At 39.0% G+C, this 26,355-nt stretch overlaps 1 protein-coding gene across 1 annotated transcript in view; it reads right to left on the bottom strand.

Annotated features, from left to right (window-relative positions):
* Positions 1 to 26,355, bottom strand: part of PRKX (protein kinase cAMP-dependent X-linked catalytic subunit) — a 104,570-nt gene that overhangs the window by 8,879 nt on the left and 69,336 nt on the right. The window contains exons 3-5 of the mRNA XM_083361522.1: positions 18,004 to 18,267; positions 4,752 to 4,871; positions 1,436 to 1,531 (exon numbers count right to left, since the gene is read on the bottom strand). Coding sequence (XP_083217648.1) covers positions 1,436 to 1,531; positions 4,752 to 4,871; positions 18,004 to 18,267 — 480 coding nt within the window. The remainder of the gene's footprint in view (positions 1 to 1,435; positions 1,532 to 4,751; positions 4,872 to 18,003; positions 18,268 to 26,355) is intronic.

The following is a 26,355-nucleotide window of genomic DNA, read 5'->3' as shown; positions in this document are numbered from 1 at the left end:
AGGGAGGGAGGGAGGGAGGGAGAGAGAGAGAGAGAAAGAGAGAGAGACGCACACCTCAGCAAAAAAGAAAGAAAGAAAAAGAAGTAGTAGAAGAGGCAGAGAGCCCCTGTGGGTAGGAGTGAGGATGGGGAGAAACAGCAAGAAGACCGGGTGGGGTGGGGTGGGTTAATCACTAAACCTTCCAGTGTTTAACCAAAGCAGCTTTTGCATTTGTCAAGCTCTGCTAGCAGGGCACTGGACGGGCCTGGCGGAGCTGCTGAAGGTGAACGGGAGAAGGTGAGTCTTCGCCGAGAAAATCTCAGCGCCCATTTTCTCAGCGAAGACTTCTTTCGGGGGATGCAGCTTCTGCCGCCTCTTTCTCTCAGCTGCCCAGCTGAGAGAAGGGGGTGACAGAGGCTGGATCCCCCGAAACAAGTCTCCGTAAGACGAGAGAACAAGGTGTTGGAGCGCTCCGTGAAGTGTGGGGCGGGGAAGCTTGCCGCCCATTGTCTCAGCGACGAAGACTTCTTTCAGGGGATGCAGCTTCTGCCGCCCTTTTCTCTCAGCTGCCCAGCTGAGAGAAGGGGGTGACAGAGGCCGGATCCCCCGAAACAAGTCTCCGTGAGACGAGAGAACAAGGCGTTGGAGCGCTCCGCGAAGTGTGGGGCGGAGAAGCTTGCCGCCCATTGTCTCAGCGACGAAGACTTCTTTCGGGGGATGCAGCTTCTGCCGCCCCTTTCTCTCAGCTGCCCAGCTGAGAGAAGGGGGTGACAGAGGCTGGATCCCCTGAAACAAGTCTTCGCCGAGAAAATGGGTGGCAAGCTTCCACCGCCCCATTCTCTCAGCGGAGGCTTGCAGAGGTGGCGGTGGAGCTGCGCGCGCAGCTCTCCAAACCACCGCAGCCTGTTTGGAGAGCTGCTGCCTTCGTCCATGTTTGATGAAAGCAGCAGATCTCCAAATGGGGGTAGAAGTTCTTTTTTTTTGTTCACTGGAGTATAAGCCGAAGTGGATTTTTCAGCCCAAAAAGTGGGCTGAAAAATTCGGCTTATACTCAAGTATATACGGTATACTTGAGTATATATGACATGTGATAATGTATATATGACATGTGATAATGATCAGTATATATGTGATAATGTATATATGACATGTGATAATGATAAGTATATATGACATGTGATAATGATCAGGTGGTGTTACCTGAAGAGCTGAGGCCATGATTGTCAGATTTTGGGGAAGTTGAAATAGGATCTAACTGCAAACTCAACTATTAGTGATTTTTTTTTAATTAAAAACACTTCATGTTTCAAGATTGAATGCTAAATTTAGCAATGCAATCTTATTGGGGAGAGGATTGGTGGTTATGTGCACCCTGCACAATGTTGCCCACTTCCACTTTAAAAATGATGCTGAAATAGAAAATAAATAAAATGAAGCCATTTTTAAGCTCACTTACTTTACATATAAATCCAGGTGCCTTGGGAAATCTATTTTACCAGCTAGAATCTTCTGATATATTCCAAATGGGTTGTCATCAAAAAATGGAGGAAATCTGTTTTTTAAAAAAGTAATAATGTCAGACAGTTGTTTCTGAAAGTATGAACAATGTAGCTATAAATGTAACACAACACAATAAACTATAGTAAAACCTCATTATGTGCAAAATTTCTTTTACAATGAATATGGAAAATAGTTATTCTAATTTCAATGACTTCAAACATTACTTATGCCCACCCTTGGGTAGGAAACAAAAACACCTGAAATGTATTAGTATATTTTTGGAATACCTTTATGTGATATTCCTAGTTACATGAAGTTAGTATCTGATGTGATGAAATCTATAAGTTGATTTGCAAATTTGTTTTGCTACTTATATTAGACAGGTAATATCTGTATATGTAGATATGTACAGCATGATATATACAAACACAAGAGCATTAGTTACTTGGGTGCCTTTGTTTTCTGCACAAGTTTTACATATAATGCTTATTTAAGAAGAATTTAAGTAATACAAGAACACATCTCAGTTTTGTTTTTGCTATCTTAAAGGAAGCCTCACTGGAAAGGCATAGTTAACACAAAAACCACAGGGTCTTAGTTTAATTTAATATTCCAAATTTTCTTTTTATTTATGGTTTACAAATTAATTATTTGAAAGTTACTGTATTTTTGTTATTCAGTAGCTATTATGATTAATATTTACTGAATATATTTCTGGATGGAATGAAGTAAATCCTTGAATTTAATACCCTTTTAGTCGCTTATTTTAAGAGAGTGTCTCCTTTGATATTAAATTAAGTATAGGGCCCAGTTCTATATTTAAAATGTCTAACTAGTTGCCTGTAAGATACATTATGGAAGGGAAAAATCATGAATAAAGCAGTGAATAGCCACAAAAATCAATAAATACTGTAACTGAAATTTATTGCAAAGAATATATTTTGCTATAACATATTATATTATATTGTCATGTAACAATAACATGACAATAAAAATTCTTTATACATTTTATTTGATCATTAACTACATCTCATTTAAACAATTGATTAAATATCATTTTTATTGCTGTTTTTCAAAAAAGAAAAGCAGTGGGTCAGGAGCTATATACTATATAATTATGGTGTATTCTCTTTCTCCTATTTTACATTTACAATAAGGTAAAGGTAAAGGTTACCCCGCACATGCGTGCTAGTTGTTTCTGACTCTAGGGGCTGGTGCTCATCTCCATTTCAAAGCCAAAGAGCCAGCGCTTGTCCAAGGACGTCTCCGTGGTCATCTGGCCGGCATGACTAGACGCCAAAGGTGCACGGAACGCTGTTACATTCCCACCATAGTGGTCCCTATTTTTCTACTTGCATTTTTACGTGCTTTCGAACTGCTAGGTTGGCAGAAGCTGGGACGAGTAACAGGCGCTCACTCTGCTATGCGGCACTCAGGATTCGACCCGCCAAACTGCCGACCTTCTGATCGACAAGCTCAGCATCCTAACCCACTGAGCCCACATACCTATTGCATTGTATTGTATTGCAATGATCCATGAAATGTTTAGCTGTAGTTTATTGGATATTGGATTTGGAATGAAATGTTTTTTCTTGTTAGTGTTCCTTGACAATGACATGAAGTAAATTATTTGCACACTATCTTTGAAAGAAGATGTAGGAAAATGCATTTCATCTTATCTTAGCTAGGATCACTTGTGAGACCAAAATAAAAACTATATTATATGAATATGGGAGTAATGATCTAAATAAGGAGAATGGCAACATTGGCTTTTAGAGGGACATGTAAAGAGGCAGGATATAGCCACCTACATACAGTAGCCACCTATCCTGAAAGAGGTATAATATACCCAATTAGGTAGCCACAGCAGCCAAATTAACCCGGCAATCAATGAATGACAGATGTTGCAGCTGGACTGCCTTCACATCTAGGAAATCACAAAAGATTCACGGGAGTTTTCAGCTCATGTGTCATGCTGTGAAGTATGTACAAAAATTTTATAAATTTATTCATTTTAACAATGTGAAACCTAATTAGATATGAAAGGGCTTATAAATAATACTTTGAAACAAACCATTTTAAAATCATATTAAGGAGATGCTGCAAAACACTGTAACTCTCAAGATTCTATAAAGTTCCTACAATAATGCCTTGATTTATGTGCTTGTTGCTTTGTGATAAATTGACTCATTTGTAAAAGATACTTTCTTTTACAAGAATAATTTTAAATTCTGTGAACTTGAAACTGATAAGATAAAATGCACTTTCCTACATCTTTTTTCAAAGATACTGTGCAAGTAATTTAGTTCATGTCATTGTCAAGAAACACTAACAAGAAAAAACATTCCATTCCAAATCCAAAGTAAGTATCTGGATTTTTGGTCCTGTAAATATATTGTAAGTCTTAATTCTCACAATGTTTGCAATAAAGCAAGAAGATCATCTACATATTACTCTGTGAATGCTACCACTTAATGGATTAAATGTATTGCTAGGATCATATAACATTCAATTTCTTTCCCATGTAAACCCATGGGGGGAAAAAAAACCAACCAAAACACTGGAAACTAAAAGTGATAGCATTCTCAACCCAACAGGCAAATAAAGCTAGCAATTTTTTGTTCTTTGGTAAATATAAGTCCCCCAAAATAAGAAACAGAACACTTAGGTTACCTTAATACATTGGGTACCTTATATATAAGAAAAAATCTCCTGGAACTTGGGCCAGTTCTAAATACATTGTTCATTTACTACATTTATTTGTTGCAATGTATAATATTGTTGGTTTCTTGTTATTCTCTGAGCTTATTTGTTTTCCTGTAGATATTTCATTACCAGGCTAGATAACTTCATGAATGTTTAGGAGAGTGAGGTTTGCTGGATATTATATATAGTAGCTTGACTTGCCATTCTTGATTTAAGTGTAGTTTAGCATATATTCCATCACTTTAAACCCAAGAAATGCATATAAAGATCTTTCATTTTAATCTCAAAACTGATAATGACTAGCCTAATCATACAGTAAATGCCAGGTTTCAGTATACTGTATTGAGATTCCATTTTGATTCTACAAAACAAAAATTGAGGGAAAGGGAGAGGGTGAGAGAGAAAAAAACCCAGCATCTTCTTGTCACACAATTTTAAATTTGGCATATTTATCGTATTTGATATCAAACAAAATAAGTTTATTCTGTGTCTTCAAAACTGTTTTACATACAATATAAAATTAATATTTGAGATAGTTGCATTTTCTTAATTGCAGATTTCCTTACCCAGACAACATCTCAAATACCAGAATGCCCAGGGCCCACCAGTCTACTGCTCTTCCATGACCTTTACTTTGTATGACTTCTGGGGCAAGATACTCTGGTGTTCCACACAGTGTCCATGTTCTAAAGAAAAATAAAACAAAACAAAGAAATAATATTATAAATAAATTCTATAAATTAGGAAAGTGTTGCCATAGAAGCCAGTTTATTCCATGCAATCAACTTTAAAGATGTGCAATTATACTATCATATGGTAGCTGCTGCTCAGACATGGTCTTTTGATCATCTGTAATAAGTTGATAGGAATTCATGCAATTAAGATAACCCCTAATATGTGAAAATTAAACTCTTATGAAAGAATGGCATTTTGAATTCCTCACATTGCTAGGAAATGAAAGTGAATTAATCTTATATTTTGAAGCACAAGATATAGGTAATCACCTATACATGTCACAAATACTTAGTTAATAAAACATAGAGTCCTTCAAGCTGTTCTCAAGTATTGATTCAAGTATAACCCATTCAGTTGTAAACAGCATTAATTTCATTTCATAAATTTCATAAAAATAAATTATTTAAAAATCCAGAAAATATGTACATTTTGTCTCAAAATTCCAAATTTAAATATATCAATTCCAAGGCCTGGCCTTTTGCTTACAGCTGCCATATACACACCATTTTATACTACATTATCTTATTGTAAATACTTAAATAAAGTAAAATAGTTCAGCACATGCTTCTCAAGATATTTTCCTAAAATATATTGTAATGTGAATGCTCAGTATTAAAACACAAACCAACTTATGGATATGTAACAAATCTGTATTTACTACAAAAAATGCTATATTGCGAAAGTAATCACACTGAAGAAATAATGATTTTAAAAACCAATGACTCATACACTAAATATTGAGACACTATTAAGAGTTTATAAGGGAGGGGTGCTTGTTATGCAATCCTGGGTTGCATAAACAGAGGCATAGAATCAAGATCACATGAAGCATTAGTACCGTTTTATAAAACCCTAGTGAGACCACACCTGGAATACTGAGCCAATTTTGGTCATCATATCACAAAAAGGATGTTGAGACCTTGGGAAAAGAGAATAGCAACTAAGATGATTCAAGGACTGGAGACTAAAACATATATGAAGAACGGCTGCAGGACTTGGGTTTGTCTAGTCTAAAGAAAAAAAGAAATAGGGATGACATGGTAGCAATATTCCAGTATTTGAGAGGCTGCCACAAAGAAGAGGGGGTCAAATTATTCTCCAAAGCACCAGAGGGCAGGACAAGAAACAGTGGTTGGAAACTGATCAAAGAGAGAAGTAACCTGGAATTAAGGAGAAAGTTCCTAACAGTGAGGACAATTAACCAGTGGGACAGCTTGTTCTCAGAAATTGTGGGTACTGCATCACTAGAAGTTTTTAAGAAGAGACTGGACAGTCACTTGTTTGAGATGGTATAGGTTCTCCTGCTTGAGCAGGGGGCTGGACTAGAAGAGCTCCAAGGTACCTTTCTATTCTATTCTATTCTGTTCTGTTCTATTTTATTCATCAGGGATTTCAGCATTCTATGCTTATCTATTTTATTCTAAATTAAAGCTGACTTCAAATAAATGAAGGACAAATGAAACCATTCCAAGAGAAGAAAAATTATTTAAATAAAAAGTTGAGCTCGGACTAAAAAAATGGAAATATTTTGTGCTTAGATTTTTCAAGACTCCAGGCAATGAGCATCTGTCTTCATATATCTAGCCTACTTTTAGAATAGTTCAGTAAGGTGTGTGTGTGTGTGTGTGTGTGTATAATGGTATCTTAGTCATTCTGAAGTATGACCTGTTTTTATTTGAGCCTGATGAAGCCAATTAATCCCTACAGTATTTTAATTATGACTTGCCCATTTAAAGATAAAGGGAACTTCCCTAGTTCAAGGCATTGTTCTGTACCAGCCTGCTACCGGCCCTGCAGAAAAGGCAGGGACAACCCCTTTTTCAAGAAGGCAAGAGGCTGGAATTACACCTGCCAAATTTATTGCAACAAAAACAAACGGAACAAGACAAACCAAGAAACAGGAGCTTTAAGAAACATGAACTATCAGAGCGGTTGCCTTCAGCAAACCAGCCCTCCCCACACATTCCCCTTATATAGAGTTCAGGGCGTGGCTTCTCTCTGCCTCCTCTGTTTACTCCTAATTGACTGCCTCCTGCGTCGGGCGTCCTTGAACAGGGCCAGCTGTGGGTCATCTTCATCCACACTGTCAGGCTCACACAGCTGGGTCTCCGTGGTGAGCAAGTGGGAGGGGCCTGGCTGAGGGCTCTCATCAGCAAGATCTTCAACCCCCTCAGCAAGGTCTTCAACACCCCCCTCCTCCTCCTCTCTGAGTCGTCCGACCCAACTGCAGAACCCACAGGCTGACCCTGAATGACAACAGGCATCACACTGTAAATTCCAATTTTGCATATTGTTTACATGAAGTAATGTTTACTCTCAGTAGCAGATTTCCTCTATTAGCATATTTGTACTTTGTCCTATTTTATCATATGGAATTCTATTGTAACTACTATCAAGAAATCAGGAAGAACTGCAACCATGTAGTTATGTCACTTTGAACTACATCATCTATGAAAGAAAAGCAATGCTCTTTTAATTATCCTTATTTATGAAAAAAGAATAGGATGGATACAATATATCAATATTGTACTGGGAGATTAGGTGTACATTTCTAGCCTCATGAGACTGGCAATTAAGAAGTTACAGAATATCTTAATTAGTTCTATTTCCTTTTCTTTATCTTCAGAGGATCCACATAGGACTGGAAAGTATAATTTGCTGCTAATTCATATTCACCAAGCATATTCTATTTGGAACATTTCTCAATAATACTTTATAAGATTTATATTCTACCTTTCCCCTAAGGGAAAAAAAACCAGCTCACTCATCATTTTATCTCCACCAGAACACTTTGTGACGGATTTGGATGATAGTGTGATCCAAATTCACCAAGGGAGTTCCCATGGCTGATGGTGAACTTGAATCTAGGTCTGTCAGTTCCCATGCAATACCTTAACCACTATATAATTTTATACATATACACACTTCCCATATGAAGTGTGTATATGTATGAACCATATGAACCTTTGTGCTTTTTAATTCTATCGTTTATCTTAATATATCACAGAAAAAAATGTCTTTCATGTGATAGTGACAATATGAACAGATGACAACTAAGACAACTCTGAAGGAATATTCATACTTTTTGTATATATTATGAGTCCTTTATATGTTATGTTGGATTTGAGTCTGTGTTTCAACCAATAATCCTGTCTGTTGGTCACATGTAAACAATTCACTGAGTAATCTTAGGATTGGTTTCTATTTAATAGAATGTATACCCAAGAAAATATGCATATAATTAAAACTGTAGTATGCAAAGCAGCACAAAAACGTGATGATTCATCCTGCAGAAAGAGAGACCAGGTGTGTCAATTCATTCATAACCTGGAACACATCTGCTGGATAGCATTCCATTAACATAATAATAGAAAGTCTTCTTTAAACACTGTTTATTCATATCCTTTAAAAACAAACATGGATGCTACAGGAATGAAGCATGAAGTGTTCTTTTGTAGTTTACCTTCCCACTTTATTCTCTTCCACTCCTCAGGGCAATTCAGAAATCTGCAGTGACTATTTAGGAAAAATGAATACTTCAGATAACCTTTGTAGAACAGCTATTAACACAGTGTAAGAATGCACAGAAAGATAATTCAGAGGCCTCGACCTCATAATAAAGAATGCAGTCAGAAGCTATTTGTTAGTTCTCGTTACACAAGAATTTCTCCTTTATATAAACTGAATTACAAGAAATCTCCAGTTTTGCCACAGATAAATGATACTATAGAATACTGTTAATACTCATGGAATGTAATCTTGGTCATATAAAACAAACACAAAATTGGATGTGAAAAAATTAAAATTATTTTGGTAATATAGAAAATATATTAATGTTAATTTTTTCTATTCAGCTACCTATGACTTCACAACCTACACAATGACTACCTGAGTTCCAAAATTTGTTGTATGGCTGTTAACAAGTCAAAAATTGTGATTGTAAGAACCCTAACTTGTCATTCTTGTTTCTGAGATCTCTTGTTTCTGAGATCTCATGTTTCTGAGATCCTAGTCTATCCACGTAATATATATAAAATTGCAAATATATGTATAGTGTATCTTGGCTGAGTGGCACAAATTTAGCAATCATCTTAACATTTTCTACCTTCCAGGAACACTTTTCATATAATTTGTTTTGCTGAAGCATTCATGTGTATTACAGAGAATCCTGGAGTTAATTTTATAGTATAGAATCAGGTTTCATATGGCTGCATTTTGCTAGGGAATGTTAAAGACAGAGTGGATGTTACTTCAGATACATTTGCCTTCTGCTAATGTGAAAGAAAGCTATTTAACTACAGTGGTGTGTTGGTACTCACTCTTAGTTAGTTTGGGAGGTGCGATGATGATTTTTCCCCCATAAAAATGTGTAATAAGTCACAAGGAAGCTGACACTGACAATTTTTAGATGACATCTTGAGTACCAAACAAATGATCAGTACCAGAACAAAATTTTCACATCAAAATGCATTGGATATCAAATTTGATAAGTTTCAAAGCAGTTGAGTACCAAGGTACCACTGTACTGCTGGTTAAAGTCAGTCCAAAGGATTCATTATCAACCATTTCTAGATACTGTTCACTGTTATTGTTTTTAAACCTCTGCCCAATTGTGGCTGACAATAAAATGATTAACTACATAGTGCCAATAAATATTGTATCATATATAACAATGTCTCAAACATCTTAAGACTTCAATGTTTCAGAACTGAACTGGGTAACTTGTAAAACCTAAAATTATATTTTACAACTTTTGTGTATGCCTCATTTGGCATACACAACACAACTTAAGACTACCAACTTGACTGAAGTGTTAGTTCCTTTTGCTCAGTAGTAACAATTCTTTTGTTTTCTTAACTTTTCTCTATATTAAAAATAATAAATTCTTGTTCTTTAAGATATGGCCTATTTCTATTGATTATTGACTATCTAGTTTTATATTTAAGGATTTGTAACAGTTTTATTCTCTAACCTGAACTAAGTATTCAGGTTTCTTGACATGCACACACATATCCTGAGCCCATCCTGGGGGGGGATTGTTAATTTCTTCACTTTCTAATAAAAAATGCTCTTGTCATTGTTCTGGAAAAAATAGTAAATTGACACTAGGCAGTTGATTCTTAAAGGACTTCTCATCACTAATAAAAAAATTAAAAGTTCATATTAAAAATGAGGTAATCCAAGGAAGTTGAACAGAAATCATAACTCAGCATTTTAAAAAAGCATAAAATTTCTGTTGCAGTAAGACCAGCTTTTGAGACATTTTAAGAACAAAAATTAGACCAAAATTTATTTCCTATTTATCATTCCTAAAAAATTTAACAAAATTTAGACCTTGATCTATTTTTGCAGGTTTAATCACAGTATCCATGATTATTTCATAAAAGACTCTTTTTAGTGAACATGAAACATCACTTCTAACCTATATCAGATAGAATTTTGAATTCTGAACATTTAATTATATGTGCTTAGAACAGTGTTTCTCAAACATGACACCTTTAAGATATGTGGACATCAATTCTCTAACCAGTACATCTTAAAGTTTCAAAAGCACTGCTTTCAAACAAGATTTTTCCACACAATGCTAAGCAACTTACTGTTTAGGAACAATATTTATTGGACAAAAGTTACACTGTAAAACAAACAAAATAAAGAAAAATAAAAATAAAGTTCAATAAAAAAGAAGCAATATAATCAAAATTGAACTACAGATTTATAATAATCTGTTTATAATCTGTTTATAATTTATAATAATCTGTCTCAGCTAATTTTAAGCTTCAGCCATAGAATCTTCACATAAACAGGAAAAGCAAATTATCTATGGAGATTCTCAGTCATCCAGGTCATAGTTGTTCCGAAGATGCTTTTTTATGAGGCAACTAGACTTTCTTGTTCTTCTTTAAAGACATTTCTCATCCAAGAAGCTTCTGAAGCTTTTTCAGCTCTGACTGGAAGGTGGGGAATGGAAAGATTTATACTCCCTGCAGGCAGCTGGTCATTTGTATTCTTTTAGAGAGTCATTGAGGCCACCTGGAGGTTTATCTGTATGTCAGGGTCACCTGAATAGAGTAAATGGGTGTGTAGCCTTCTTGGAACTGTTGCAAGGACTGTGTTGTAGACTGGGGATAGATGATATTGTATCCTCCCCCTCTGTTGAGAGAAGGGTGTTCAATTTTGACACAGATGGCCTCTTTGACTCTTCTTTCAAACCAGTGGTCCTCTCTGTCAAAAATGTAGACTTTGCTGTCTTCAAAAGAATGGCCAAACTGAGCACTGTGGTGTATGCAGTACAATGCAGTGAGCCATGTGCAGAACTGTACATTGGGGAAACAAAATAACCACTTCATAAATGCATGGCACGACATGGGAGAACAAACCCATCAGGACAAGATTCAGCAGTCTATCTGCATTTAAAAACAAAGGCCACTCTTGCAAGGCCTATAAATCCTTCCATTCCCCACCACCCAGTCAGAGCTGAAGAAGCTTCTTGAATGAGAAGTGAAATGTCTTCAGAGAATAAAAAGAAAGTCCAGTTGGCTTGTGAAAAAGCATCTTTGGGACAGTAAATTATACTATTTAATGCAACATAAAAGTAGCAAGTTATACTGTTTCTAAACACAATTGTGCTGAGGAAGGAAATAAATGCTGGCACAACTCTTTATCTAGCTAGAAGGTAAAACTGATACAAATAAGATTTTGTTCCCTACAAAAATTTGTTCATGTAGCTTTATTTCTAAAACTGCTTCACCATTATGGAAAGTAAAATGTTTACTTAGCATTTAGATGGTTTGAAATACTTGCACGAAGTATTTATATTTATATTTCATTTCTAACTATCTTTTCTGTGCAAACCCAAATCTCACCTCCCCCCCCCCCCCGAGATTCTGCCATTCCCAAGGAGGAAAGGGAACAAGCATGGGTTTTTATTGCTTTCACTTCCTTCCTCAAATATAACCTTTTGTTTATTCCGCCTGCCTGCCATTCATCACAATAAGATCAATTACTCTCTCACTAGGTATTTTCCCTCTCATCTTACGGGCAACTAAGAAAGTGGGTGGAATGAAACCCTCCGGAATACGCTTTGTTTTTCCAGATGGAATGTGAGGGGGTAGAAATGATTCTGCTATGAATGGACTGATGTTTCTCCTCTTCCCAAGAGGGGCTTACCACCTGGAAATAGCTGATCTGGAACTGACCGAATGAACTGTGGGGTGGGGCTTGCTTGGGTATATTTAAAAATATCGATCTGTGAAGGGATTTCTCAGATCCTGTCTGTTATACCCGCTATCTTCTATTTCTTATTAAAAGTTCCTGCTTGGACAGCCTTGTCTCCAAGAGTCCTTCTTTCTTAAGATGTGGATTGAAGTGGGTTCTGAAATTAGACAGGATCTGCATTAAGAGTCAACCTGGAAGGAAGAACCTTACTGGGGGACTTTGGAAAAAATACAATGTCTAACTATGAGACAGAGAAGGAAGGAAGCCCCATAGAAAGGGAACTTTCCCCCCAACCGAAATCCCACCATCGGATGCTGAAGCATCATATTCCTCCGGGGAAGAGGTGGTGGAGATGTGCGACCACAAACCGCAGTGGTCGATGGGCGTTGGAGGAAAAGTGAGTGGGAAAAGGCATCGAGGAAAGTGACCCTGAGATGGTCAGATGGAAGCAAGAGATGGAAAGCTCCCTGCATGTCAATGAAGAGGATGGGAGTTATGCACCACACTCAGACTGCATCCTAGAGAAAGGTATTAACCTGATTAAAAAAAAAAACCTTGGCTCTCTAAGAGAGGAGAAACCTGAGTCCCGCACCACACCAGTGCCTGGAGCTACAGCTAGAGAGACAGTTGGGGGGGGGGGGAATCCAGAACCTGTAGCACCAGGGACATCCACTGAACCTGGAGCTACCACTTCAGCAGCACCCACCCCCCACTGAACCCGCAGATGGGGATCAGGATGGGGGGCAATACCGTCAGCAGCGTAGGCACCGATCCATTCAAAGACTCCTGCCACTGGAAGCAAAATTCAGGGGGGAGCCTCCATGCTTGGGGTTTTTCCTAACTCAAGTCCTCAGTTATATGGAAGAATACGGACAGGACATCCCCAGTGACAAAGCCCACATCTGCATCGTGCAATCTGCTCTGGACACACCGGCCGCAGACTGGGTGGTGAACCTCCATGACTGCAATGCCCTAGAACTCAATGTCTTCAACCAGTTCGTGTCCTCCTTGAGGAGGCAATTTGAGGACCCCTTTGCTGATCGTAAGGCCCGGTAGAGAATCAAAATGGTGAGGCAGGGCAGATGGCTGGTGGCTGAATATACACAAGAATTCCAGGCCATTGCCAACAAGCTGAACTGGCTGGAAGACATCCTCCTTAGCCATTTCAAAGACAGGCTAAACTACGACCTATATGATGCTTGCCTGCCTTGAGGAGACCCACACCACCTCAATGACTGGTACATCCTGGCAGAGGAGGTGGAGATAGACCTACTGAAGAGGCACTGCCGAGGAAAACCATGGGCCTGCTTGCCTCCCGAGCAAACGCGTGAGCCAGCGAAACCACCGGCTATGGCTAAGAAATCAACGGGCTGTTTCAAATGTGGGAGAGAGGGCCACTGCACCGCAGAATGCCACTCAAAAGCCCCTTAGCGCAAATCAGACCCATCACCAGCCAAGAGATCAGGGAAGACCCCAGCCAAACCAAAATAACCCGCCATGAGGAGGATAGAGGCTGTAGAATCCCAAACCCCTGCAAAGGAATGGGAGAGAACTCCGGCCTACACTGCAGAGGTGGTGGACACCTCGGAGAACAGCTCAGAGGGCAAAACCCTGGTAAGTGGATCCATTCCACCCATCCTCAAGACAGTGACTATATTATCCCCTCCATGCCTGAAGCTGTCAAAGTGAAAGCCTCCACTGCCTCATTAGCCCGACGCTAGTGGGGAACTTGGGCATTCTGGTGAGGAGACTAAATCAACCTATCTCCTTTGGCCAGTTAGATGGGTCCATAGCAGGGGAGGGTACCAGCTACCCTAGCCACCTTACCAGTTCACCTGTCCCTGGGGCCCATATGAGGAAGACATAACGTTTGTAGTGACCCCAGGCATGGAATGCCCAATGATTTTAGGGCTGGAATGGTTGAAGAAATGGAACCCCTGGGTAAACTGGAGGACGGAACTCAACTTCCCAGAGGGGGAGCGTGTGAACTCAGAACCCCAAAGCCCCCCCCAAAAAAAAACTGAGTAGCAGAAACAGCATCAGTGGGAGAAGAGAAGGGATTACTAGAAATATTAGAAGAATACTGGGACATTGCTGAGGTTTTCAGTGAGGTACAGGCGGATGAGCTCCCTCCTCACTGACCCACAGATAGTGCTATAGAAATCAAACATGGGGCAAAACTCCTGAAGCCCAAGCTGTACTCCATGAGCCTTAAAGAGATGGAGGAGATTGAAAGATTCATAAATAAAAACTTAAAAAGGGGATTTATTGAACCTGCCAAACCCAAAGTGGCCGCTCCGGTCCTGTTCAGGGAGAAGGATGGCACTAGGCATTTGTGCGTGGATTACCGGGCCCTTAATGGAATTAGTGAAAGTAACCTGTACCCCCTACCTCTTATTAAGGATATGCTATCCCACCTATTGAAAGAAAGTATTTTCACCAAACTAGACCTAAGAGAAGCATACTAACATGTTAGGATCAAGGAAAGAGACAAATGAAAGACCACATTTAATTGTCCAATGGGTTGCTACCAGTTCAAAGTTCTGGCATTTGGACTGCAAGGGCCCCCCACAGTTTTTATGAAATTAATAAATGAAGTGCTAAGAGAGCACCTATTTAAGGGGGTCTTGGTTTACTTAGATGATATCCTTATCTTCACTGAGACCAAGGAGGAGCATATTAATCTAGTCAGAGCACTTCTAAAAAAGATGCAGGCCGTCCACCTATATGCAAAATTATTGAAATGTGAATTAAACCAGGAAAGAATAGACTACCTGGGGTATTGCATATCCCCACAGGGCATCAAAATGGACCCCGAGAAAGTCAGGGCAGTATAAGAATTGGCACCACTCCACACAAGGAAGCAATTGCAAAGTTTCCTGGGTTTTGCGAATTTCTACTGCCAATTCATCCCTTCATTTACTCAAATAGTCCTACCCCTCATGAACTTCTTGAAAACGAGGGGCGGCAATGAAACCCAGCCAGCCCCTGAAATGCACAATGGAATGTCAAGTGGCATTTGAGAGGCTAAAGAGGCTTTTCTCTGCCGAGCCCGTACTGAGACACCCGGATCCTGATAAAACTTTTGTAATACAGGCAGACGCAAACGATGTAGCAGTGGGAGCTGTATTATTACAAGAAAATGACGAGGGGGTGCTGCAACCATGTGCATATATGTCCGGGAAACTCATGGAGACAGAACAACCTTGGACCGTGTGGGAGAAGGAAGCGTACGCTGTGAGATGGTCATTACTTACATGGTGTCATTTCCTTGAAGGAAATAAAATCCCCTTCCAGGTCTGGACAGACAACAAAAATTTGGAAGCACTAAAAACACCCAGAAAACTCACTCCTAAGCAAGCCCACTGGTCTCAGCACTTTCACCATTTCCATTTCACACTTAAACACTTACCGGGGGGGGAGAATTTCCTGGCAGATGCACTGTCTCGCATGCCCCAATGTAACAGCACACGGGCCACTGACTCTAAATAACTTATGCCCGGTGTACAACTGGCAGTGGCAGTAACCACCAGGGCCGAAGCTAAAATGAATCCACAGCTCGATAGCCAAACTCAGATCGAATTCCGGAAGTCCTTGGAAACCGAGGAATGGTTCCAGAAAAATAGACATGTGTGCACTATCAAAGACGGACTACCCTGGGTGGGGGAGAAGTTATACATACCGGCCACCCAAAGGATCAATTTGATGCAGTTGTGCCATGATACAAAATCAGCAGGACATTTTGGGTTTGTAAAAACCTTACATTTAACTAAAAGGCAATTTTGGTGGCCATCAATGAAAAAGGACATAGAAAACTACGTGGCCAGCTGCCAAACATGCATGATGGCTAAGAGGCTGCAAGGAAAGTGGCCCGGACTGTTACAACCAGTGGTGAACTCCTCAGCCCCTGGAAAGAAATAGCCATGGATTTTATAGCGGAATTACCAGAAAGCAATAGGAACACTGTCATCTGGGGGTTACGGATCTGTTTTCTAAACAGGTGCACTTTTTCCCTTGCCAAAAGATTCCCACCGCAAAAACCTTAGCAAAACTATTTGTGCAGCACATTTACAGGCTGCATGGAGCACCTCAATGCATCATATCTGATAGGGGAGTACAAATTACATGAAAGATTTGGAAGGAATTTTTATCCCACTTAGGAACTACTCAGGGACTAACATCTAGTCATCATCCTCAGGGGAACGGTCAATCGGAATACGGGAACTCTGTACTTGAGCAATACTTAAGATGGTTTATTAATTTCCAACCATCAAATTGGACGGACCTACTCCCTTTTGCAGAAGTTGCTTACAATAATGCAGTCAACTCCAGCACAGGCTACACTTCTTTTCAAATAGCCACTGGTCAAAGTTTCAACCCTATACTAGAACTAATCCCAACCGAACTGGAAATCCCATTGCTGAAAGAATGGATGGCACAATTGCAAAGCACCTGGCCAATCGTTAGGAAAGCTTTAGACGAAGCTAGGGAAGCATACAAAGCACAGGCAGACAGAAAGAGAGTCAATCCCACACCATTCAAAGTAGGAGAGATGGTATATCTACCTACAAAATACCTAAAATCCCTAAAGCCCTGCAAAAATCTTGGACCAAAATATATAGGACCTTTTCCAATTAAAAGAATCATAAACCCAGTGACAAAAACCTTAGGCAAATACATCTAAACTTTCACTGAGGTTTGCTAAAAAGGGAAACACAGTCACCCTTACAGCCACCACCACCACCTCCAATCATGGTTGAAGGAGAACAACACTTTGAAGTAAAACAAATCCTAGATTCTAGAAAGTATCATGGGAGAATTCAATACTTAGTAGCTTGGAAAAACCTTCCCTCCTCAGAAAATGAATGGGTCAATAAACACCACATCAGAGCACTGAAGCTGCTAAGGAAGTTTCATACAGAATACCCCAACAATCCAGGCTTAACATTTATAATTTTGTCTCCTCTACAGTTGGATCTCTCCTGACTATTATACCCGCTAACTTCTATTTCTTAGTAAAAGCTCCTGCTTGGACAACCTTGTCTCCAAGAGTCCTTCTTTCTCAAGATGTGGATTGAAGTGGGTTCTGACAGTAAGTAAAACTTGGATAACAGTACATAAAGTTCAAACACAAGATAAATTTGAAGTAAATTCTTAAGCACACCAAGAATAAAGCTGAAAAGTAGGGGAACAAATCATTCAAGAAATTGTCAAATCAGATTTCAGCCCACCTGTTGTCACAGTATTACTGTATAATGCCCATAAAAATTAGTTTTAACATAAATTAAAAATAACTCAATTTGAATAAATATTGTTATTCTGATTAATTGTAGAAAATAACTTTTTAATTGCTCAAAAATTAATATTCAAAGATTTCTAAATCAATTAACTGAATGATCTGTCTTCATGGTGTTTGGCTTTCTTTACATTGTTTTGTTATAACATAAAAGTGTTGGTGCATGATTAAAATTCTGTTTATCCTACTTTTATGCTAGTAAAGCTTTATTTTTTTCTTTTATGCATTTGCACTTGAAAAAATATTGCTTAAATATTTTAATTATGTATGTGTTTTACAGGAAACAAAAGAGGAGGATTACAAGTGGCAAGGTAAATGGACTCAGTTACAGTATGATGGGTGTTAACTTTGGAATATTTGAAGGACCAGGTTAAGAGACACGGACTTGACAGAATATAATCAATTAACCAATGGGTGCTAGGAATCATCATTTAGGAAGGTTAAAACAAACAGTACGAATTATTGTATGTCTGATACTGCTAGTCTGATGAAAAATTTCATTTTCTGTATTCATTTCCCCATTTTTTCCCTGGAAAAAAGTAAAAAGTCAAAGTCAGCACCAAATAACTTACCTATCAACAAGCTTTTTAGCAAAGCCAAAGTCTGTGAGTTTGATATGCCCCTCTTTGTCTAATAAAATATTTTCTGGTTTTAAGTCTCTGTAAACAATTTCTTTTGAATGGAGGTATTCTATTGCACAAATTATCTCTGCAGAGTAAAATAGTCCAGTGCTGTTATTAAAGCGTCCCATATTACGTAGATAGCTAAAAAGTTCACCTCCAGGTACATATTCCATCAACATATATAGAAATCGTTCATCATGATTAGTCCAGTATCTGTAATAATAAAAATACATTCAGTTTTTCAGAACTTTTTTAAAAATCAGCATATTAGTAAAGTGACAACAATTATTTAAGAACCTGAAATAGACACTTAAATAATTGAGTATGTACTACTGCATAATTTCAATTAAGATATAATGCTGTTGAGGCTTAGAAATCTTAAAATACTTTTTTTTTATTCTAGGGCCCCCAATAAAACCACTGGGTTTACTCATAACATGATTAAATGTTGATAGAAACAGCCCAGCTTGGTCTTGAAAACGAGTTTTGCAAACTTTCAGGCAAAGGAGCAAGGAGCTCAGAAGCCAAGTAGAGAAACATAATCACTCCAACTTTTAAAGATTAATTTACAAAGATAGATGCTTAATTTACTGAGTCTCTGTGATTCTGCATCAAGGTTGAAGTACAATTACCAGTGAACAAAGGAAGAACAGTTAAATGAAATACAAAGTTGCTGAGTGAGTCAAAACAACCTGCTATAAATGATACAATTCCCAAGCTGAGGAGGTAGATGGAATGAAGTACATGAATTTCTCCACATGTATTAAAAATTGATATGCATTTCCCATATGAAATTCTCTGTATATTTATAGTGTTGCTTAAACGTTTGTGAGCCCTTTGAATATTCAATATTGCTGTATAAATTTGACATAAAACATGATCTGTTCTCCAAACAAGGCACAAGATTAGATAAAGAGAACCCAATTAAACAAATGTGTGAAAAATATACTTTACAAACATCTAAATATTGAAGCTCTGAATTTCAGCTGAAGGAAAAAAACTGAATTTCAGTTTCATAAGATACAGTAAAAAATAATCATAAGGATCAGTGTTCAACTCTTCCATAGAGGACAGATTCATTACATCACCTTAGCAGAAACGTAACACCATATATTCTTTTAGGACAGCAAGTTATCCATACAAGAATGCTACCAAGTTCCAACCCATTGGTCATGATTTCCATATCCAATTTGTTTTGTTTGTCATATGTTTTTATAAATTTGTCATGTTTTAAATTTTTCCTTCTGATTTATTTGCATTATTTTTGCTTTATTTTTGATGCAAGGTTTCCCAATTCCATATATGCAATTAAAACAATTAAAAAAAGCAAAGCTCTGGCATGTAAATAAAGTTCTTTCTCTAGTATGAAAAGTTCAGAATATTCTGTACTATTTTGAGATTTGGTGTTTGTTTCAATCTAAATATTTTTAATAGTTTTTGTTTGCACAAAATTGTCCTTGGGTAGACCCCATTGTCCCCTTCATGGATTATTCCCTTGTTGTGGCGAAGGGGCTTGCATAATTCAATGAAGCTATGAGTTATGCCGTACAGGGCCACCCAAGATGGACAGGTCATAGCAGAGAGTTCTGACAAAACATGATCCACTGGAGAAGGAAATGGCAACTCACTCCAGTATCTTTGCCATGAAAACCCTATGGACAGTACCAAAAGGCAAAAAGATATTACGATGGAAGATGAGCCCCTCAGGTCGGAAGGCGTCCAATATGCTACTGGGGAAGAGCAGAGGACTAGTACTAGTAGCGCCAGAAAGAATGAAGCAACTGAGCCAAAGCTTAGGAATCAGCGAACTAAAATGGACAGGAATGGGTGAATTTAATTCAGATGACCATCAGGTATACTACTACGGGCAAGAATCCCTCAGAAGAAATGGAGTAGCCTTCATAGTCAATAAAAGGGTAGGAAAAGCAATACTGGGATACAATTCCCCAAATGACAGAATGATCTCAGTTCGAATTCAAGGCAAATCATTCAATATCACAGTAGTCCAAGTCTATGCCTCAACCACCAGTGCTGAAGAGGATGAAATTGACCGGTTCTATGAAGCCCTACAGCACCTTATAGAACTAACACCAAAAAATGATGTTCTTATCATCATGGAGGATTGGAATGCTAAAGTAGGATGCCAAAAGATAACTGGAATAACAGGAAAGTTTGGCCTTGGAGTACAAAATGAAACAGGGGACAGGCTGATAGAATTTTGTCAAGAGAATACGATGGTCATAGCAAACACTCTTTTCCAACAATCCAAGAGACGGCTCTACACATGGATGTCACCATACGGTTAACACAGAAATCAGACTGACTATGTGCTCTGCAGCCAAAGATGGAGAAGCTCTATGCAGTCAGTAAAAACAAGACCAGGAGCTGACTGTGGCTCAGACCATGAGCTTCTCATTGCAAAGTTTAGGCTTAAACTGAAGAAAGTAGGGAAAACCACTGGGCCACTAAGGTATGAACTAAATCATATCCCTGACAAATATACAGTAGAGGTGACAAATAGATTTAAGGAATTAGATCTGATAGACAGAGTGCCTGAAGAACTATGGACAGAGGTTCGCAACATTGTACAAGAGGTAGCAACTAAAACCACCCCAAAGAAAAATAAATGCAAGAAAACAAAATGGCTGTCCGAGGAAGCTTTGCAAATAGCTGAGGCAAGGGAGAAAAAGAAAGATACACCCAATTGAATGCAGAATTCCAGAGAATAGCTAGAAGAGATAAAAATGCCTTCTTAAATGAACAGTGCAAAGAAATAGAAGATAACAATAAAATAGGGAGGACCGGAGATCTCTTCAAGAAAATTGGAGATGAAGGGAATGTTTCATGCAAAAATGGGCATGATAAGAGACCAAAATGGGAGGGACCTAACAGAGGCAGAAGAGATTAAGAAGAGGTGGCAAAATTACACAGAAGAACTATACAAGAATTAGCTTAAAGTCCCTGATAACCACGATGAGGTGGTCAGTGACCTTCAGCCAGACATGCTAGAATGTGAAGTGAAGTGGGCCTTAGAAAAGCTGAGCAACAACAACGCTAGTGGAGGTGACAGTATTCCAGCTGAGCTATTCAAAATCTTAAAAGACGATGCAGTAAAAGTGCTACACTCAATTTGCCAGCAAATTTGGAAAACTCAAGAGTGGCCACAGGATTGGAAAGATCAGTTTACATTCCAATTCCAAAGAAAGGCAGTGCCAAGGAATGTTCAAACTACCGCACCATTGCACTCATTTCACATGCTAGTAAAGTTATGCTTAAAATCCTACAAGCTAGACTCCAGCAGTATGTGGACCGAGAACTACCAGAAGCACAGGCAGGATTTTGAAGAGGCAGAGGAACTAGAGATCAAATTGCCAACATATGTTGGATCATGAAGAAAGCTAGGGAATTCCAGAAAAAGACCTACTTCTGCTTCATTGACTATGCTAAAGCATCTGATTGTGTGGATCACAACAAACTGTGGCAAGTTCTTAAAGTGATGGGGGTACCAGACCATCTTATTTCTCTCTAGAGAAACCTATATGTGGGTCAAGAAGCAACAGTGAGAAGTGGACATGGAACCACTGATTGGTTCAAAATTGGAAAAGGAGTCCGACAAGGCTGTATAAGGTCGTCCTGCCTGTTTAACTTATATGCAGAACATATAAGAGCCTCTTATTGCAGGTAAAGAAGGAGAGTGTAAATGTTGGCTTGAAACTTAACATTAAGAAAACCAAGATCATGGCATCTGGCCCTCTCAATTCCTGGCAAATAGATGGGGAAGAAATGGAGGTAGTGACAGATTTTATTTTCCTGGGCTCCAAAATTACCGCAGATGGGGACCGCAGCCAAGAAATTAAAAGACGCTTGCTCCTGGGGAGGAAAGCCATGGCAAATCTAGACAGCACACTAAAAAGCAGAGACATCACCCTGCCAACAAAAGTGCATATAGTCAAGGCCATAGTTTTCCCAGTTGCAATGTATGGCTGTGAAAGTTGGACCATAAGAAAGGCTGAGCACCAAAGAATTGAAGCCTTTGAACTATGGTGCTGGAGAAGACACCTGCGAGTCCCTTGGACTGCAAGGCGATCAAACTGGTCAGTCCTACAGGAGATCAACCCTGACTGCTCTTTGGAAGGCCAGATCCTGAAGTTGAAACTCAAATACTTTGGCCACCTAATGAGAAGGAAGGACAAACTGGAGAAGATGCTAGTGCTGGGAAAGACTGAGGGCAGGAAAAGAACGGGACGACAGAGAATGAGGTGGCTGGATGGAGTCACTGAAGCAGTAGGCGTGAGCCTAAATAGACTCCAGAAGATGGTAGAGGACAGGAAGGCCTGGAGGAAAGTTGTCAATGGGGTCGTGTTGGGTCGGACACAACTTTGCAACTAACAATAACAACAACAAGTCCCCATTGTATATTTATTAAAGAAGGAAAACAATAATTGTTTCCAACAATTATTACCTGTTTCAGAAAATGTTCAGGACAAAAAAATAAGGTTTGTTTTGCCTAAAGATATGGACAAAAATAGAGAAGACAGGAGTAGTAAGTATCTCCATAGGTTTTAGAAATTTTTAGATCCAAGGTTTCAGCATTGGATCAACACAGTTAATCACCAGGGATGACAAGATATAAATGGCCAGTTTGCCAGATCCTGCATTAGTATAAAACCACTGCTGGAAATAGTCCCATAAATTTATTACCCCAGTGTACCTCTGTTCTATTTCTTCACTTCACTCACATTAATGAATTGACTAATACTTGAAAATTTGCAATAAAAATGGTTGAGGAGAACTCAGAAATATAACCTGTACAAAAATTAATTCTGCCATAAATTTTACATTTTTATTTCTCAGAATCACTAGTAGGCAAAAAATGCATTTTTAACTGAGCTTGCTATCCTTTGTTCTCTTTGTCACTTTAATCTTATTAGGATATAATCTTATGTTGAAATTACTTTTGCAATATGTACTTATAATTCCTCTGTTTATAGTTTAACTTGCGAAACTCTGACATTTCCGGTAACATGCATTACTCCACCCATTACCACAAGATATTTTAAAAAAGTAATGAGCCATATACAGAAACAGATTTCCTGTAGTTTCAATCAGAGGGAATTGTAGTTTGTGTACTGTCAACACATTTATCAGCAATTACTTTATTAAAACACTGAATGCTGTAACCATTTTCCCCTGAAGCTTAAAAATATCTCTAACTTATTTCATTCTAAAGAAGAAAGCTGCCAAATCTTATACAAAACTGCTATATTTGTGAGAACATATTCAAAATGGGAGTAATTTTGCTTATTGAAAAGATGAGCTTTCATTCATGTACTCATTCCTTATCTAAAAAAGGAATAACCATAGTGTCAACTATCAAACCCCTTCATGGATTACTGCCTTGTCGTGGCGAAGGGGCTTGCGTAATTCAATGAAGCTATGAGCTATGCCGTGCAGGGCCACCCAAGACGGACAGGTCATAGCTGAGAGTTCTGACAAAACGTGATCCACTGGAGAAGGAAATGGCAACCCACTCCAGTATCTTTGCCATGAAAACCCTATGGACAGTACCAAAAGGCAAAACGATATGACGCTGGAAGATGAGCCCCTCAGGTCGGAAGGCGTCCAATATGCTACTGAGGAAGAGCAGAGGGCTAGTACTAGTAGCGCCAGAAAGAATGAAGCAACTGGGCCAAAGCCGAAAGGACGCTCAGCTGTGGATATGTCTGGTGGTGAAAGGAAAGTCCGATGCTGTAAAGATTTTTTCTCCATAGGAACCTGGAATGTAAGATCCATGAATCAAGGCAAGCTGGACGTGGTCAAACAAGAGATGACAAGATTGAACATCGACATCTTAGGAATCAGCGAACTAAAATGGACAGGAATGGGTGAATTTAATTCAGATGACCATCAAGTATATTACTGCAGGCAAGAATCCCTCAGAAGAAATGGAGTAGCCTTCATAGTCAATAAAAGAGTAGGAAAAGCAATACTGGGATACAATCCTCAAAATGACAGAATGATCTCAGTTCGAATCCAAGGCAAACCATTCAATATCACAGTAGTCCAAGTCTATGCCCCAACCACCGGTGCTGAAGAAGATGAAATTGACCGGTTCTATGAAGCCCTACAGCACCTTATAGAACTAACACCCAAAAATGATGTCCTTATCATCATGGGGGATTGGAATGCTAAAGTAGGAAGCCAAAAGATAACCGGAATAACAGGCAAGTTTGGCCTTGGAGCACAAAATGAAGCAGGGCACAGGCTGATAGAATTTTGTCAAGAGAATACGATGGTTATAGCAAACACTCTTTTCCAACAACCCAAGAGACGGCTCCACATATGGACATCACCAGACGGTCAACACAGAAATCAGATTGACTATATGCCCTACAGCCAAAGATGGAGAAGCTCTATACAGTCAGTAAAAACAAGACCAGGAGCTGACTGTGGATCAGACCACGAGCTTCTTGTTGCAAAGTTTAGGCTTAAACTGAAGAAAGTAGGGAAAAGCACTAGGCCAGTCAGGTATGAATTAAATCATATCCCTGTTGAATATACAGTAGAGGTGACAAATAGATTTAAGGAATTAGATCTGATAGACAGGGTGCCTGAAGAACTATGGACGGAGGTTCGCAGCATTGTACAAGAGGTAGCAACTAAAACCATCCCAAAGAAAAAGAAATGCAAGAAAGCAAAATGGCTGTCTGAGGAAGCTTTGCAAATAGCTGAGGAAAGAAGGGAAGCAAAAGGCAAGGGAGAAGAAAGAAAGATACGCCCAATTGAATGCAGAATTCCAGAGAATAGCTAGAAGAGATAAGAATGCTTTCTTAAATGAACAGTGCAAAGAAATAGAAGAAAACAATAGAATAGGTAGGACCAGATATCTTTTCAAGAAAATTGGAGTGATGAAGGGAACGTTTAATGCAAAAATGGGCATGATAAAGGACCAAAATGGCAGGGACCTAACAGAGGCAGAAGAGATTAAGAAGAGATGGCAAAATTACACAGAAGAACTATACAAGAATGAGCTTAACGTCCCTGATAATCACAATGAGGTGGTCACTGACCTTGAGCCAGACATCCTAGAATGTGAAGTGAAGTGGGCCTTAGAAAAGCTGAGCAACAACAAAGCTAGTGGAGGTGACAGTATTCCAGCTGAGCTATTCAAAATCTTAAAAGACGATGCAGTAAAAGTGCTACACTCAATTTGCCAGCAAATTTGGAAAACTCAAGAGTGGCCACAGGATTGGAAAAGATCAGTTTACATTCCAATTCCAAAGAAAGGCAGTGCCAAAGAATGTTCAAACTATCGCACCATTGCACTCATTTCTCATGCTAGTAAAGTTATGCTTAAAATCCTACAAGCTAGACTCCAGCAGTATGTGGATCGAGAACTACCAGAAGTACAGGCAGGATTTCGAAGAGGCAGAGGAACTAGAGATCAAATTGCCAACATACGCTGGATCATGGAGAAAGCTAGGGAGTTCCAGAAAAACATCTACTTCTGCTTCATTGACCATGCTAAAGCCTTTGATTGTGTGGATCATAACAAACTGTGGCAAGTTCTTAAGGAGATGGGAGTACCAGAACATCTTATTTGTCTCTTGAGAAACCTATATGCGGGCCAAGAAGCAACAGTGAGAACTGGACACGGAACCAGTGATTGGTTCAAAATTGGGAAAGGAGTCCGGCAAGGCTGTATACTGTCGCCTTGCCTATTTAACTTATATGCAGAGCACATCATGAGAAAGGCAGGGCTAGATGAATCAAAAGTTGGAATTAAGATTGCTGGAAGAAATATCAACAATCTAAGATATGCAGATGATACCACTCTAATGGTAGAAAGTGAAGAGGAACTGAAGAGTCTCTTGTTACTCAAAGAAGGAGAGTGCAAAAGTTGGGTTGAAACTAAACATTAAGAAAACCAAGATCATGGCATCCGGCCCTCTCAATTCCTGGCAAATAGATGGGGAAGAAATGGAGGTAGTGACAGATTTTATTTTCCTGGGCTCCAAGATCACTGCAGATGGGGACTGTAGTCAAGAAATTAAAAGACGCTTGCTCCTCGGGAGGAAAGCCATGGCCAATCTAGACAGCACACTAAAAAGCAGAGACATCATCCTGTCAACAAAAGTGCGTATAGTCAAGGCTATGGTCTTCCCAGTTGCAATGTATGGCAGTGAAAGTTGGACCATAAGAAAGGCTGAGCGCAAAAGAATTGAGGCCTTTGAACTCTGGTGCTGGAGAAGACTCCTGCGAGTCCCTTGGACTGCAAGGCGATCAAACCGGTCAGTCCTA

This window comes from Vipera ursinii, assembly GCF_947247035.1.
Source record: "Vipera ursinii genome assembly, chromosome: 4".
Lineage (NCBI taxonomy): Eukaryota > Metazoa > Chordata > Lepidosauria > Squamata > Viperidae > Vipera > Vipera ursinii.
Note: the sequence above shows the minus strand (reverse complement) of the source record. Positions and strands in the feature narration are given on the sequence as shown.